Below are 17,047 nucleotides of genomic sequence, written 5' to 3'. Positions count from 1 at the left end.
TAAGTGGAGAGAGCTACAAGATGGTCAACTGCAGAATGATGCTTTCTGAATCCGCATTGGGCTGGTGTTAAAAGACTGCGGGATTCCAGCCACCAAGCTAAACGGTAATTCACCATACGCTCCAAAACCTTACTGACACTACTCGTGAGAGAAATGGGGCGATAGCTAGAGGGGAGATGTTTGCCCTTTCCAGGTTTCGGAACGGGAACGACAATAGCTTCCCGCCATCGTCTGGGAAAGGTACTGTCGGTCCAAATTCGATTATAAAGGCGAAGGAGGTAACGCAGACTATGGGTTGATAAATGCAGCAACATTTGGACATGGATACCATCCGGTCCTGGGGTGGAGGAGCGAGAAGAAGAGAGGGCATGTTGGAGTTCCCGCATGGAGAAAACAGTATTGTAGCTTTCGTGATTTTGAGAGGAGAAAGCATGATGTCGCACTTCCGCTGCACGTTTCTTCGGGAGAAACGCTCGCGGGTAATTTGAAGAGCTCGAAATCTCAGCAAAGTGCTGACCCAATGAGTTAGAAATTGCGACGGGGTCCACTAATGTATCATGTGCGACAGTGAGCCCAGAGACCGGGGAGAAACTAGGCGCGCCTGAGAACCGTCGAAGCCGACTCCAAACTTCTGAGGAGGGAGTGAAGGTGTTAAATGAGCTAATAAAGAATTTCCAGCTTGCCTTCTTGCTATCGCGGATGACACGACGGCATCGCGCACGGAGCTGCTTATACCGGATACAGTTGGCCAAAGTTGGACGGTGACGGAAAATGCGAAGAGCACGTCGCCGCTCACGTATTGCGTCACGACATGCCTCGTTCCACCAAGGAACTGGGGGGCGCCAGGGCAAGTCGGAGGTGCGTGGTATTGAACGTTCCGCAGCTGTAAGAATAACGTCGGTAATATGTGTGACCTCATCGTCGACGCTGGTAAAGCGACGGTCATCGAATGTTGCTAGAGACAAAAAAGGTGTCCAATCGGATTGGGCAAACTTCCAGCGTCGCGAGCGCATATATGGCAGTTGAGGCTGCAGTCTAAGAACACATGGAAAGTGGTCACTCAAGTGTGTATCATCAAGGGCGAACCATTCGAAGCGCCGAGCTAGCGGAACAGTACCGACCGCAAGGTCCAAATGAGATAAATTTGTCGTGGAGGCAGACAAAAATGTGGGGACCCCAGTGTTGAGGCAAACTAGATCTGCTTGGTGGAAGATGTCTAGCAATAGTGAGCCACGGGGACAAGGATGTGGAGATCCCCAAAGCGGGTGGTGGGCATTTAAGTCCCCAACCAGCAAATAGGGGGGTGGAAGCTGACCAAGAAGATGAAGGAGATCAGCTCGTGCCATTGGTGTGGACAATGGAATGTATACCGTACAAAGAGAGAACGTGTATCCAGAAAGGGAAAGACGGATGGCGACAGCTTGGAAGGAACTGTTTAAGGGGATTGGGTGATAATGGATAGTATCATGGAGAAGAATCATGAGTCCTCCATGGGCTGGAGTGCCTTCAACAGAGGGCAGGTCATATCGGACGGACTGAAAATGAGGGAGAACAAAGCGGTCATGGGGACGCAGCTTTGTTTCCTGAAGACAGAAGATGACCGGAGAGTAGGATCGTAAGAGGATCGACAATTCATCTCGATTGGCTCGAATGCCGCGGATATTCCAGTGGATAATGGACATAGGGTGAACAGAAAATGGAGGAATGTGACCAAGGGTGCTGTCAACTCAACGACTGCTCAGAGCTTGCAACCGACAGCATGGAATAGCATTCAGTCGAAGGCAGATGATCCTGATCCATAGGTTGGTCAGGAGCAGCTCCTGCCACCAGTGATCGGCCGCTTGACCGGCCACCAGCAGTGCGCCTCGGCGACACAGAAGACGGCCGAGGGCGATTTCCGCCAGGTGGTGCTGTAGATGGGACACGCCTTGGCGGAGAAGGAGAGGAACTGTGTTTCTTCGTAGCCTTCTTGGAAGTATGATGTTTAGATGAAGGAGGAACCAATGGTTGTGAAGTTGCGGTACGTAAAAACTCTTCACGAGTATGCTCTTTTTTCGAAGACTTGGCGTCTGACTTTTGGGCTCGAGATTTAGCAGAACCCGACGAAGGGTGAGCCATAGAGTGGGCAGGCGAAAGTGGTGAGGTTGAACGGGCGATCTCTGTACTGGCCGATCTGACGACCATGGTACTAAAGGTGAGGTCGCAAGTCTGCGTGGCCGCCTCCTTTGTTGGCCGAGGAGAAGCAAGGACAGTGCTGTATTTTCCTGTCTGAGGCACGGTGGGCTGTCGACTGGCGAATAATTTTCGAGCAGCAAAGGTCGACACCTTTTCCTTCACTCTTATTTCCTGGATGAGCTTTTCGTCCTTAAAAACGGGGCAATCTCGAGAGGAAGCAGCGTGGTCACCCATACAGTTGATGTAGCGAGGGGATGGAGGGGGACAAGTACCCTCATGGGCGTCCTTGCCACACGTAACACATTTGGCCGGATTGGAACAGGACTGGCTGGTGTGATTGAACCGCTGACATCGATAGCAACGCGTAGGGTTTGGGACGTAAGGGCGAACGGAAATTATCTCATAGCCTGCTTTGATTTTCGATGGGAGTTGAACTTTGTCAAATGTCAAGAAGACAGTGCAGGTTGGAATGATGTTCGTGTCAACCCTTTTCATAACCCGATGAACAGCCGTTACGCCCTGGTCAGACAGGTAGTGCTGAATTTCTTCGTCAGACAATCCATCGAGGGAGCGTGTATAGACGACTCCACGCGAGGAATTTAAGGTACGGTGCGGTTCCACCCAGACAGGGAAGGTGTGGAGCAGAGAAGTACGCAGCAATTTTTGAGCCTGGAGGGCACTGTGTGTTTCTAACAACAGGGTGCCATTCCGTAATCTGGAACAAGACTTTACAGGACCTGCAATTGCGTCGACACCTTTCTGAATAATGAAAGGGTTGACCGTGGAGAAGTCGTGACCTTCGTCAGACCGAGAAACAACAAGGAACTGTGGCAACGATGGAAGAACCGTCTGTGGCTGAGACTCAGTGAACTTACGTTTGTGAGCAGACATAGTGGAAGGTGAGGAAACCATTGCGGAAGAATCCCCCATGATTACCGGCGTCTCCGATGGCGCGCTCCTCCCTTGTGGGGGCCCTCACCGAGGGCACATCCGCCTTAGGTGATTGTTCACACCTCAGGTCACACCTCCCGACAAACGGACGGAGGGACCAATCGGCACTTGCGGAAGGTATCAGCTCGGGTAATCACCCCTCCCTGGGCCTGGCCGTTACCAGGGGGTACGTACGTGTCCTACCTGTCAACCCGGGGCGGGGAATTACGCGTTACCCCGTCACCGGCTACGCATGGAAGTGCATGGGTCGGCCTTCAGACACGCACAGGGAGGAAAAAAGAGAAAGGGAAAGGAAAGAAGAGGGGGTCTCAAATGCCGCAGCAGAGAAAAGGGCAAGGAGAAGAGGGAAGGAATAGAGAAGGACAGAGGAAGGACGAGGACTTGCAAGTGTAGAAAGCAAGGAAATTGGAACAGTTTCGGGCGTCCGTCTCCGGATGTAGGCGGAAACCATACTCCCAGAGGGGGAGAAAGGGAAGGAAAGAGCCAGAGGTGGGGGGGGGGGGGGGGGGGGGGCGAAGATGGGGGACGGGGAAGGATGCGGAAAGGGAAGGGAAGGTATGCAGCCCGGAAAGGGAGGAGGGCCACATTAGCTCGGGGTCCCGTGCTCGCTACGCACATGTCCACAAAAGAGTTGTGGACCCCCTGGGGGGTCTCAATTGAACTGTAAGACGTTTTGTAAGCCACTGTAGGGAACTGCCAACAATGGAAGCCCATGCCTTAGTATTCCCAGGACATCTCGTACCAATTCCTCCTACAGTTGCTCCACTTCATTACACTGGAATTTCCTTTTTCGGGAGGTTAATCGAGTCAACAAATGGGAATAAATGGATAACAAGTTCACTGACTACTTCATCCACTACACAGTCATCAAGGCTATAGGAACTGTCAAAGTTCTGTAAATCGTGTGGTTTTTTGTGGGAGATATACTTTTGAATTAAAGTTCATTAATCATAGAAAAGTTTTTTAGTCAAGATTGGTGTCAGGAGTAATTTCATAATGCAACATCATCCACAGGATGACATCTACCTACCAGCAGCAGACAAATGTCATCACACAATGTTTTAATAAGATGTTCACAAATGTGCTCTCAATATACATAGACACTGAACAGAGACTCAAATACAATTCCGTCTGTCACAATATTCAGATACAACACAGCAAACAAAGACACTATGGGTTTTGCGCCATTTTTCCTGATCTATGGGTGAGAGGATGAAAAAACAATGGATAGTTTGTTCCCCCTTCAAACTGAGGATGCTTAAGATGAGTATAACAAATGAGGCAAGATAGCTGGCATGTGTATGGACAGACCTTTGCAACCTAGGCTACAGACCACAGACAGTATTATTCGCAACTGCCACATACCTTAAAGTAGCTGGTGGAGTCAGATGTAGATTCTGTTGTTCCACAACAGTAATCTTCTGGTGAAGTAATTGATGATCAATCAATTGAGGAACTAGAGAGATGGTGATAAGGAATTAATAGTTACCTTAGTAAAAGTTCAAGGTCAATTTTAAGGTAGCCACTGCTACGATTCCTCACACCTTTTGTTCTCACTTATCTATTTTCTTCATTTTTCTTAAACATTTGTCCTCCTTATAAGGGAAGAGGACAAGAGAGGGTGGAGACAGTATCGTTGGCTTAGTCAGTGTCTGATTGTTCTTGTCTCCTGTAATTTGTGATATAGTGCTACTGCATTTACCATCCATAAATTGTGGGATATACTCTAATGTTGAAATCTGTCATTTTGTAACTACACTCCTGGAAATGGAAAAAAGAACACATTGACACCGGTGTGTCAGACCCACCATACTTGCTCCGGACACTGCGAGAGGGCTGTACAAGCAATGATCACATGCACGGCACAGCGGACACACCAGGAACCGCGGTGTTGGCCGTCGAATGGCGCTAGCTGCGCAGCATTTGTGCACCGCCGCCGTCAGTGTCAGCCAGTTTGCCGTGGCATACGGAGCTCCATCGCAGTCTTTAACACTGGTAGCATGCCGCGACAGCGTGGATGTGAACCGTATGTGCAGTTGACGGACTTTGAGCGAGGGCGTATAGTGGGCATGCGGGAGGCCGGGTGGACGTACCGCCGAATTGCTCAACACGTGGGGCGTGAGGTCTCCACAGTACATCGATGTTGTCGCCAGTGGTCGGCGGAAGGTGCACGTGCCCGTCGACCTGGGACCGGACCGCAGCGACGCACGGATGCACGCCAAGACCGTAGGATCCTACGCAGTGCCGTAGGGGACCGCACCGCCACTTCCCAGCAAATTAGGGACACTGTTGCTCCTGGGGTATCGGCGAGGACCATTCGCAACCGTCTCCATGAAGCTGGGCTACGGTCCCGCACACCGTTAGGCCGTCTTCCGCTCACGCCCCAACATCGTGCAGCCCGACTCCAGTGGTGTCGCGACAGGTGTGAATGGAGGGACGAATGGAGACGTGTCGTCTTCAGCGATGAGAGTCGCTTCTGCCTTGGTGCCAATGATGGTCGTATGCGTGTTTGGCGCCGTGCAGGTGAGCGCCACAATCAGGACTGCATACGACCGAGGCACACAGGGCCAACACCCGGCATCATGGTGTGGGGAGCGATCTCCTACACTGGCCGTACACCACTGGTGATCGTCGAGGGGACACTGAATAGTGCACGGTACATCCAAACCGTCATCGAACCCATCGTTCTACCATTCCTAGACCGGCAAGGGAACTTGCTGTTCCAACAGGACAATGCACGTCCGCATGTATCCCGTGCCACCCAACGTGCTCTAGAAGGTGTAAGTCAACTACCCTGGCCAGCAAGATCTCCGGATCTGTCCCCCATTGAGCATCTTTGGGACTGGATGAAGCGTCGTCTCACGCGGTCTGCACGTCCAGCACGAACGCTGGTCCAACTGAGGCGCCAGGTGGAAATGGCATGGCAAGCCGTTCCACAGGACTACATCCAGCATCTCTACGATCGTCTCCATGGGAGAATAGCAGCCTGCATTGCTGCGAAAGGTGGATATACACTGTACTAGTGCCGACATTGTGCATGCTCTGTTGCCTGTGTCTATGTGCCTGTGGTTCTGTCAGTGTGATCATGTGATGTATCTGACCCCAGGAATGTGTCAATAAAGTTTCCCCTTCCTGGGACAATGAATTCACGGTGTTCTTATTTCAATTTCCAGGAGTGTATATTTACTAAAAATTTACTGATGGCTTTGAAACTGTGTAAGTAGGTTTACTTTATAAAATACAATTTCAAAACTGTGATAAAGGATGTAAAAACTTTAGATGGGCGAATGACCCAAAACCTCAACTTAAGGTATGTGCTGAGTGACATTAATTTCTTGAGGCATTTTTCTTCTTTCCATCAGAAGAAAACCAATGTGTACTGCATTGTACATTTTATTAACAGTTGACTGAGACTAGTCAGGATGGTCACTGAATTACTCATGTATCAGAATTGAAACCACATCCATCTCTCATCAGTTTTCTGCTGCATGTTGATGTCACATGCCTTGCCCTACCTCTTTGACCCTATTAACTAAGTTAACTGTATAAGAGGCAGTCAAATAAAATTAGAACAGATCGGAAAAATGAAAGTAGCTGCTTATTACTTCAATTTTTTTTTCCATAACTGTTAAAAAATTTATTCTACTGTGTGATAAGACGATCAATGCCTTCATGGCAAAATGTTTGTGGTTGCCTATGGAACCATGACTGTACCCATGTGGGCCAACATGTTGCTAAGGTTGTCTCCACTACATTCCAGAAGTTTTGCTGAGAAACCCTTACATATCCCCACATAACCCCCAGCTCTCCCCGTGTGATTTCCATATTTTTGGGTCCCTGAAGAAAGACATTTGTGGCCATCGATCTGCTTTGAGCAAAGAGGTGCATGCCTGGGTACAATCATAGTACTGTACAACTGCAACATTTTTCAATTAAGGCATTGACCATCCTAACTCAAAGTGAGTCAAATACATTATGTTATGGTGATTATGTCTGAAATAAACAGTTTACTTACTTTTTTCCATCTGTCTTATTTTCACTTGGGTACCCCTCATAATACCAGCAATGTACCTAAATGACAATGTCTTCCACATACAATTATTACAAATGTTTATTATTATGCAGAAACCAGCTGTGGCCTAAGTGCCAACTAGAAAACAAATATAATGTGTGCCTAACCACTCATTCATTTGAATTTCCCCACAGACTATTTACACTATGTGATCAAAAGTATCCAACACCTCAAAAACATAATTTTTCATATTAGGTGCATTGTGCTGCCCACCTATTGCCAGGTACTCCATATCAGCGACCTCAGTAGTCATTAAACAATGTGAGAGAGCAGAATGGGACTTTTTGTGGAACTCACGGACTTCGAATATGGTCAGGTGATTGGGTGTCACTAGTGTCATACATCTGCACGCAAAATTTCCACACTCCTAAACACTGTTCCCAATGTGATAAGGAAGTGGAAACATGAAGGGACACTTACAGCACAAAAGCGAACTGGCCGACCTTGTCTGTTGACTGACAGAGACAACTAACAGTTGAAGAGAGTCATAATGTGTAATAGGCAGCCATCTATCTAGACCATCACAAAGGAATTCCAAACTGCATCAGGATCCACTTCAAGTGCTATGACAGTTAGGGACGAGGTGAGAAAACTTGGATTTCACAGTCGAGCGGCTGCTCATAAGCCACACATCATGCCGGTAAATGCCAAACGATGCCTCGCTTGGTGTAAGGAGCGTAAACATTTCACGATTGAACAGCGGAAAAACGTTGTGTCAAGTGACGAATCACGGTACACAATGTAGCGATCCGATGGCAGGGTGTGAGTATGGTGAATGCCCGGTGAACGTCATCTGCCAGCGTGTGTAGTGCCAACAGTATATTCGGAGGCGGTGGTGTTATGGTGTAGTCGTGTTTTTCATGGAGGGGGCTTGCACCCCTAGTTGTTTTGCAGCACAGACCTACATTGATATTTTAAGCACCTTCTTGCTTCCCACTGTTGAAGAGCTATTCCAGGGTGGTGATTGCATCTTTCAACACGATCGAGCACCTGTTCATAATGCACAGCCAGTGGCGGAGTGGTTACACGACAATAACATCCCTGTAATGGACTGGCCTGCACGTAGTCCTGACCTGAATCCTATAGAACACCTTTGAGATGTTTTGGAACGCCGACTTCGTGTCAGGCCTCACTGACCGACATCAATACCTCAGTGCAGCACTTCGCGAAGAATGGGCTGTCATTCCCCAAGAAACCTTCCAGCACCTGACTGAATGTATGCCTGTGAAAGTGGAAGCTGTCATCAAGGCTAAGGGTGGGCCAACACCATATTGAATTCCAACATTACCAATGGAGGGTGCCACAAACTTTAAAGTTGTTTTCAGCCAGGTGTCCGGATACTCTTGATAGCATAGTGTATATGTAGTTTCATTCAATATACTGAGGCAAATTTCCCCTTCCTCTTACTTTGCTCAGTGTAGCTTGTCAAGTGTGTACCTGTGCCATGTAGATGGCTGTAAGGAGTGCTTGTTTAGTGTTGTATTTTTTTGGATCACTAAGAAAATTAAAGGGTACAAGAAGAGTGAACATCAATGCCAACGAGACCTTCTTTCAAAGAGCACCAATGGGGCCAGTCTTTAAAATCTTCATCCTACATAAAAGTCACTATAATCAGCACATGCTTTTCCTTCATTAGACTGCAAAGAGATAGGGCTTAACCTAGTATATTGAGGCACAGACTGGCAAATATGCATTTGCTGGTACTGTATCTCCGCACTTCCTGGCAAAATACTCATGTGGTAAACTTTTGACATGAACGGGCTACATCTGAATTGTGCCTTACCAGATCACCATGTATCAGTGACATCTGGTGAAGAAGTGAGTGGGGGAGGAGGGAATGGGGGAGGGAATGTATACTTAAACATACCCGGACTTTAAATACATACGCGCGCCCACACACACACACACACACACACACACAAAGAGAGAGAGAGAGAGAGAGAGAGAGAGAGAGAGAGAGAGAGAGAGAGAGAGAGAGGTGGGGTAGGTAGGAGAGAAGGAGAGGGGGAGAGGGGTGGGGGAGGGGGAGGGATAGGGAGCCACTACTGTTCATAAAAATAATTTCAATTAAATTTCTTCTAACCTTAGATATTTAACACAGTCTTACCTGACATTATAAGCACAGTGATGTAAATGGTCAGACATATTTCCTGAGTTTGTGTGAACCCAACCCTCAATAGGGCTGAATGCAGTACTGAATACCCATTTCTGAAATTAATAAAGAAAAAATACCACTATTCAGTAAATACTTACACATATAGGTTTTTTGCACACATTACAGATGCTACTAATTATAAAGAAACAATACATTGAAAGGTAACAAAGCATATACCATAAAGTTTGAGAAACCAAACAGAAGTAGAATATTTTTCCAACTGATGTCTATAATTTTCCCTTGGTTCACAAGAATAATTAATAAAAAGGTGAGTTACAGTAATTAACTTATTTTTCATGTGCCTAGCCATTTCCTAGCCCATCCTCTATACAAAAATTGCTTTCCTTTATTCATTCTGTTGTTTTCTATCATCATATTAATATGAGGGCTATTTACTTTTCAACCTGTGATAGTGCCGGAAATTAAATCACATGTGAGTATCAGAATGAGTATATAAACAGAAAACGGACATACCAGTTTTTCTGCACTCTTTGCAAAAAACTCTGCTAACTTTTGATAGAAATATTATCACAGTGCCTGGCATGTCCTCAATTGATGTGAAATGTCATATGCTCAATTACATCTTTATCTCAGTAAAAAGGTGGAAGCCACATATCAAATACAGACTGTAAAGAAGGTAATCCACCACATCCCATTCCATTCACTGAAGTATTATTAGTTACTTAGTTGATGCTGTAGCACATAGTCAAACACTGTTATGGTACCTTTATTTGTTTTCAATGGATGCATGTAGTCTTAGGAACAACTCAGTATACAGTTACTTCATACAGTTGTCAATGGAATTACATTCTTTGGCTTACACAAATAAGGAACTACAGGACACTGTACCAATGTGGTTTGACAGACACAAAGGTGCTCGTCTTTTACAGATGGGGTATTAAAGCTAGAACACCACAAAGACATATGTCCCAGTCACCAATACAATATGCCCACCAATGGCTGATACTGACCACGACTCAAGAGGTGCTACAGATTGTAGTGAACCATCATCAACAGGTGCATGTGTGGCATGTCATGTGGGTCAAGCCATTTGCAGCAACGAAGGCAGACAGGCAGTATGATTCAATCTAGTGCAGTCTGCTTTTGAGCTACTACCAATCATGCCACTCTGCTTATTGGATTTTGTCTGCATTGTACTTAGACTTTCTTGTTCTCATTATTGTCTTTCATTTAGTGTTCTGCTCTGAATTACATCTACACATCAAGGGCTGACAGAAAAACTATGATGGCTATTTACAAATGAGTATATGTTTAGCAACTTTGATAAGGTGACAGATTTGCTGCAGTATGGTTTTCACTTCCAAAACTGTCTTCTGCCTGCCAGTGTTTTGAAACCATTTCTATGCACTCAACAGTTGTGGTTGTTTGTAGACAAACCTAAATTTATACAGACAGATTTATAGTAGAAACATATCCCAATGTGTCAACCACTTTCAACCCATCAACATGTACAAAAGAACAGCAGTTTCTTTTCAGTTGCCACTTTATAGTGAACACTATGTTGGGATATATTGAGTTCATATTTTGCACAAACTGTTATTTGTGTCTTTAGTGCAGCCAAAACGCAATTGCGTATCTATATAGTGAAAGGTAAATAAAACAGCAGACTTCCATATAGCTGATTTCAATACTTCCTTTCAATTAACAGTATTATTATTATTATTATTATTATTAGTAGTAGTAGTAGTAGTAGTAGTAGTAGTTGTTGTTGTTGTTGTTGTTGTTGTTATCAGTGTCGTCACCATCAGTAGTTTGATGCAATTCTCCAACGTTGTGTATTCTGTGCTATTGTCTTCATATTCACATAAATATTGCAACCAACAGCCACCTTAACCTGTTTCCTTTAGATAAACCTTGGCTTCCCTCTACAATTTTTATCCCTCACACTTCCCTCCATAATAAAATTTGCTATTCTTTGATGTCTCAGGATGTATTCTATCAACTGATTCTGTCTTTTACTCAAGTTTTGTCCTAAAGTTCTTTTTCTCCCCAATCTGAATCTGTGCCTCTTCATTAGTTATTAAATCTACCCATACTACATGCAGTATTCTTCTGTAACACAACATTTGTAAAATGTCTGTTCTCTTCTGACCTACACTGCTTGTCACCCATGTTTCACTTACATAATCCACCAACCCAATTATGGGACCTAACATTCTGAGCCATACAAAATCAGTTCCCCCCCCCCCTGTTGAGAACATCCTTCTGAATAATTCCCGACCTAAGATCCAAATGGGGGACTCTTTTCTGCTCTGTAATATTTTCCTAGAGAAGATGTCATCATCATTACAGCAAGCTCCATGCCATCAGGAAATATTTAACAGCTATATTTTCACTAGTTTTCAGCTGCTTGCAGTACCAACATAACAGAGTAATGTTGCTTCATGTCAAAAGGCCATGTCAGTTACTCATCCAGACTGTTGTTCCTGCTACTACTGAATATGCTACTGGCCCTCTTCATGAGCTATATGTCAGCTAGACCTCTCCACAGATACCTCTCCAATGTGGTTGCACCTATGGTGTGGCTATCTGTATTGTTGAGTCATGCAAACCATCCCACCGTGTTAAGGCCCATGGTCCATTGTTCAAGGAGGGTTTAATTAGTATACGCACTTTCTGTTTTTTGAGAAGTCATTTAAAGATGTCTTGAGAACAGCCAGCTTGCTTAATTTCTGTTTGAAGTTTTCTCTGTTTTACAACTGATACAAATGTTGATCCTATCAACAATTTCTTGACTCTGTCCTTGCTTAACATTTTGACTGCTAATCCCATCAACTGACAGGATGTGAAAATTTTGGTAAACTGATGATCCTGCCATTTGGCAAGATATGATTTCTCCAAATTTTAAATATGAAATCACATATGCAGATGACATCATCAGTCTTCACTCTGTAGTTTCTAAAACAGCTCATAAATGGCAGAAATGCTGTGCCTAAAGAAGCTGGTAGATTGTGTTTGTTGTATGCAAACAAGCTGGTGGAGAATGGTAGTTGTTCATTCAGTATATAAAGAAATGAATGATGAAGCTTCATGTTTTCTTACCAATAACAAAATTCTGTGTGAATTGGAGGAAGATTTTATAGAAAATTACAGCGAGAATGACAATACCAATGATTCAAATGATCTTGATATTAAGCAAAGAACTGTGCCAAACTTAAAATGACTATTTCTACTTTTCATTTCGTAAAACATTTGTTGAAACACTTGTTCATATTACTTTTTGATGTCTCTTCATTTCTAAACTTAAAACGACTATTTCTACTTTTCATTTCGTAAAACATTTGTTGAAACACTTGTTCATATTACTTTCTGATGTCTCTTCATTTCTGAACTGTGATACAGTTTCTTTAAAAATTTGTCGAAGGATCAGAAAATACAGAAAGTAATTCCGCGACGAACGTAGAACCACAAAACATCAGTTCTGACAATCTTGAAAGGAGGATAAGACAATGGAATGCACAACAAAAAATTATACTGATTCTAAAGAAAGATGGACTGATACAGACTCCTTAATGAATATAGACATATTTAGTGCAGGTGACAGTGTCAGATTTGTGTGAACTGGATATAGATAGTTCTGTTAATAATTATTTTTTCCATGTTTAATGGACAATGGCTTTCTTGCTCATTTCAAAGAGCAGACTAACCTTTATTCTAGACAGGAGATAAGGAAACTGACTGTGCAAGCCAGTTCACTTCTTCATGTATAATATCTGGTTGGGACCCTCCAATGGGGGTGGGGAATCTCGGCTATAATTTTCCAGGCCAGCATCAGCCAAAACCCCCTTAAGTAAGATCTGTGAAACCAAGGTTCTTGTCTCTCTTGCAATTACTGCCCAAATTTATTCAGCAGAAACAGATTCCTCCAGATCATGTCAAACTTTCACCTGAATGATAATTCAATGGAAAACAAGCAAGGTGAACCAGGATATGACCTACTACAAAAGGTATATCCTCTAGTTGAAACTATTTATTTAGTGTTTCAGCATGTGTATCTGCCCACCAAAACATATCAGTCAATGAAGGTGTGTGTAAATATAGGGCAGAATTTATTTCAAGCAGCACTTGCCATAAAATCAGGCAAATATCACAAGAAATTATGCATGGTGTCAGTCAGATTTTGGTTATATATGGAGTTTTGATATTTTTTGTGGCCAAAGTAATGTTGCAGCTGACACTGTGAAAAGACTACTTGACACCTAATTGGGTAAGGGGCATACATTATTTACCAACAAAGCCCTAGTCTCGTGAGAGAGTGGGGGAGTAGACAGGTCTTATTGGAACTGTAAGAATAGGAAGAGATTGCTTTAGACTTTGAAATCATCTGGCGTACAAAGACAGGAACAGATGTACCAGCGGAATAGGAATCTATAATAGGAATCTTATAATAGTATGCTGGAAAGACAAAAGATATGTATTCATGCTAACTACTAGGCACTGAGTGGAAATAGTAAGTTATGAAGACAGAAGAGGAAAACCAAAATATAAAAACAGTTGGGGTTGATCTGTATGATCACAAGGCATTGTTTGGGGGCTTCTGAGCACAGAATAGCGAAATGGTGCAAGAAAATTGCATTACAGCAAAGCATTTCCTGGAGGGAAAAAGGAAGTCCACCTTCACCGGATAAAATCGGAATTCAGAGGATGTGCTAAGTATGTTCAGACAAAGGCTGCAAGAAAATACTCTACATGCCAGAGCAGTTGATACAAAATCACCATGTGCAAAGGTCCTCGTTTCACAGTGTATCACAAAAGAAAAAATACATTGTGAAAAAAATTTAACAACTTATAATTATGATTTTAAGATGTAAGTTTTCAATTATTTAATGTATAATAGTAGAATATTATAACCAGGATGGCAATCAAAAATTATCTTCACTTTGATAAACATTTATATATTTTGCAAAACCTAATATTCATTACAAAATACAAAAAAAAACTAAATGTTCAAAGAAACTGGACATATGTTAGAAGAAGTAGTTCCAGCCTTTCATAAAAGGTTAGTATCACAGTTAAATGTTTGCTAGTCTTCTTAATAAAAAATATTAAAGAACCACAAAAATGGTCAGCATTCTAAGAAGTGGCAAGATTTATGTGGATGGCAGTCAAAGTGTTAATGTGGCATGTTTCCAACCTAAAGACAATATGGGCATAAAGATGTGGAACAAAAACTTTTATTTATTTTTGTTACTTTTCTGTCTGTTATGTAGGTTTATCACTTGGTCACCATATAGTTATTGCAGTGTAGTGAACACTTTCTCTCTCTCTCTCTCTCTCTCTCTCTCTCTCTCTCTCTCTCTCAGAGAGGGGCGAGGGGGGCAGGGGTGGAGGGTGATAGAAGTTTGGAAGAAAGTAATAGAAGTTCTAAGTTTGGCCCTATTGATAAAACCCTCAAACATTTTTACATTTCAATATTATTCACATTGTTCTCTACTTGTAATTTACTTCTTTACTTCTCAACTCTCATCAGTAGCAATAGTTTTAACATTAAACTTGAACAAGGAATACTAACACCTCACTTACTTTAGTAAATAGAAAAGCAGGTTACACATTCCAATGTTTACAATCCACAACAGACTACTTGTAAGGTGCATTTAAAACATTCAGTGAAAAATATCGAAAACAAAAAACATAGAAGATATGAAAAATATACATTTTTGCCTACAGAGTAATCTCCATTGCTGTTAAAAACTGTCAGTGAAGGCATCATTTGGAATCAGTCAAAGCATTGGTGTCAAACTCTGTCAACATCTGTCAAATTGTGATGCAGACAGTTGTGAACCTCGCTGGCACTCTACACTACACCAGTGATCATGGCTTGGGGCGAAAATGGATTTCTGGCACACATGTCAATAAATCTACAGGAGTGTATTTGTGTCACATGAATTTGGAACAGCTATTCCACTTACTCAAATCTCTGAATGATGCTGATAACAATGTCCTCATTAATCCACAGTTTGTCATTTCAGTCTTATTGACAGTCACTAATTTTGTGCCAGCATCTGTTAACACATAAATCATATTGTCATTTCTCTTCTTGACAACTGACTAAAATGTGAAGCATGCCAACAATTTCCTTTCTGCCCTGAAAACATTCAGACCAGACAAACATGAATTCTTATGTTGGCTTCTGTTTCATGCATTTGCACCAACATTTCATGCCATTTCTGCAATTTTAATAAAAGTATGTTTATGCATTGCTCCATTACACTGTGACAATTCTTCACCCTTACTACATTTTACTGGCTGCAGCAGACAAATCTGCTTCACAGTTGTGTGTTCAGCATTACATGAGGCTTTGACACAACTCTTCATGCACATTTACATGCATTTTGAAAACATATATTGGTTCATTCATCGAACCATTTACACGTATGAACTGTAACTCACCACAATTCACAAAACACATAAAAATGGTATAAAAGGCCAAAACTACAACAAACAACATTTATGTCTAGTACCATTTAGTGTAACATGTAGTTTCACTGACAACTGCCATTTCTGTAAGTAGCTGGAAGTATAAAGTTAACAGTACCTAATTTGTACCAAATCAATGCAAAAACTCCATAATGACAAGTTCTTGAAAGTTTATCGATGCTCAAATCCACTTTGAATGAGACTGACTAAAATTTTAAGTTTTATTTGACTTTATACTAATGAGTGTCATTATGAAAAAACAGAATTAATATTCACATAAATAATTACATTTTACAAAAGACAGAATTTTCATAGCAACTTTTCATTAGAGTTTAAGACCTATTGATGGCCAAGACTTACCTGAAATCACTTTCTCTGAACTCTGGAGTGATTTAAAAAACACATAAGACAAGAAACCCAGAGCATGATCTGAACTAAGATTCCTCTAGTTACAGGCAGAGACCTTAGCATGAGGTTTGTCAGTTTTCTCCTAATAATTTAAAAGTGAGTGACAGAAGTAAAATGGCTTTGAAATTCAGAAGTTTTTCCTGTTTCCATATCTGAACAATGGAATGATAAGACCCCTTGGCCAATCTTCAAAGAATTTCTCACACTTTTCAGATGGCAGAAAATACTTTATTCATTCATTTAACAGCAGTGGGAATGAAGTTTCTTACGACAACATCATTGTACAAAGTTTTCTCTACCTGTTTGTCACTTAACACAGAATTAAAATTTTAGATAACATTTCACTGACATTTATCATTAGTTATCACACGTAGGGGTTCTTTTCCTTCCTCTCTTTAGTTTAGTCTTTTAGCATTGCTATCTCTATCTTTGGACTATCATTAATATTTTTTACCATATTTGCCATACAAAACATAGTGTTTTAATTTATAGTCATTCAGTTACAGATAATGTGTCCTGTATATTCAATCTAATGTTCAGTGAATAATCTGATTCACACAGATACTGTCTCAGCAATCCACTAAGCTCTGAGTCCATGTCAGTTTGAGTATTTGTGTCCATTATCACAGTGGTGTCCACTGACATTTCATTCTTCCTCTTCCAGTTACCCAAACAACACTATACACCTACACTTTGCCAGACAGGCAACAACAGAATGAAGCTGATTACATACATCGTAATCAGAGGTGGAAGAGTGCTGTCTAGTCAACTACAACTGGATCTGGAGCTAATTTTGGATCAGATCATGAGCTCTTAATTGCAGAATTCTGGTTGAAACTGACAAAAGT

General features: G+C 42.5%; 1 protein-coding gene across 1 annotated transcript in view; it reads right to left on the bottom strand.

The window, feature by feature from the left end:
• The window catches only part of LOC124723052 (F-box only protein 30-like), an 83,604-nt gene that overhangs the window by 20,001 nt on the left and 46,556 nt on the right, over nt 1–17,047 (bottom strand). Inside the window, exon 7 of the mRNA XM_047248233.1 lies at nt 9,306–9,406. Within this exon, the coding sequence (XP_047104189.1) occupies nt 9,306–9,406 (101 nt within the window). The remainder of the gene's footprint in view (nt 1–9,305; nt 9,407–17,047) is intronic.

The sequence above is a fragment of the Schistocerca piceifrons genome, chromosome X (assembly GCF_021461385.2).
Source record: "Schistocerca piceifrons isolate TAMUIC-IGC-003096 chromosome X, iqSchPice1.1, whole genome shotgun sequence".
Lineage (NCBI taxonomy): Eukaryota > Metazoa > Arthropoda > Insecta > Orthoptera > Acrididae > Schistocerca > Schistocerca piceifrons.
The sequence above is the reverse complement of the archived record's forward strand: the minus strand, read 5'-3'. Positions and strand labels throughout refer to the sequence as shown.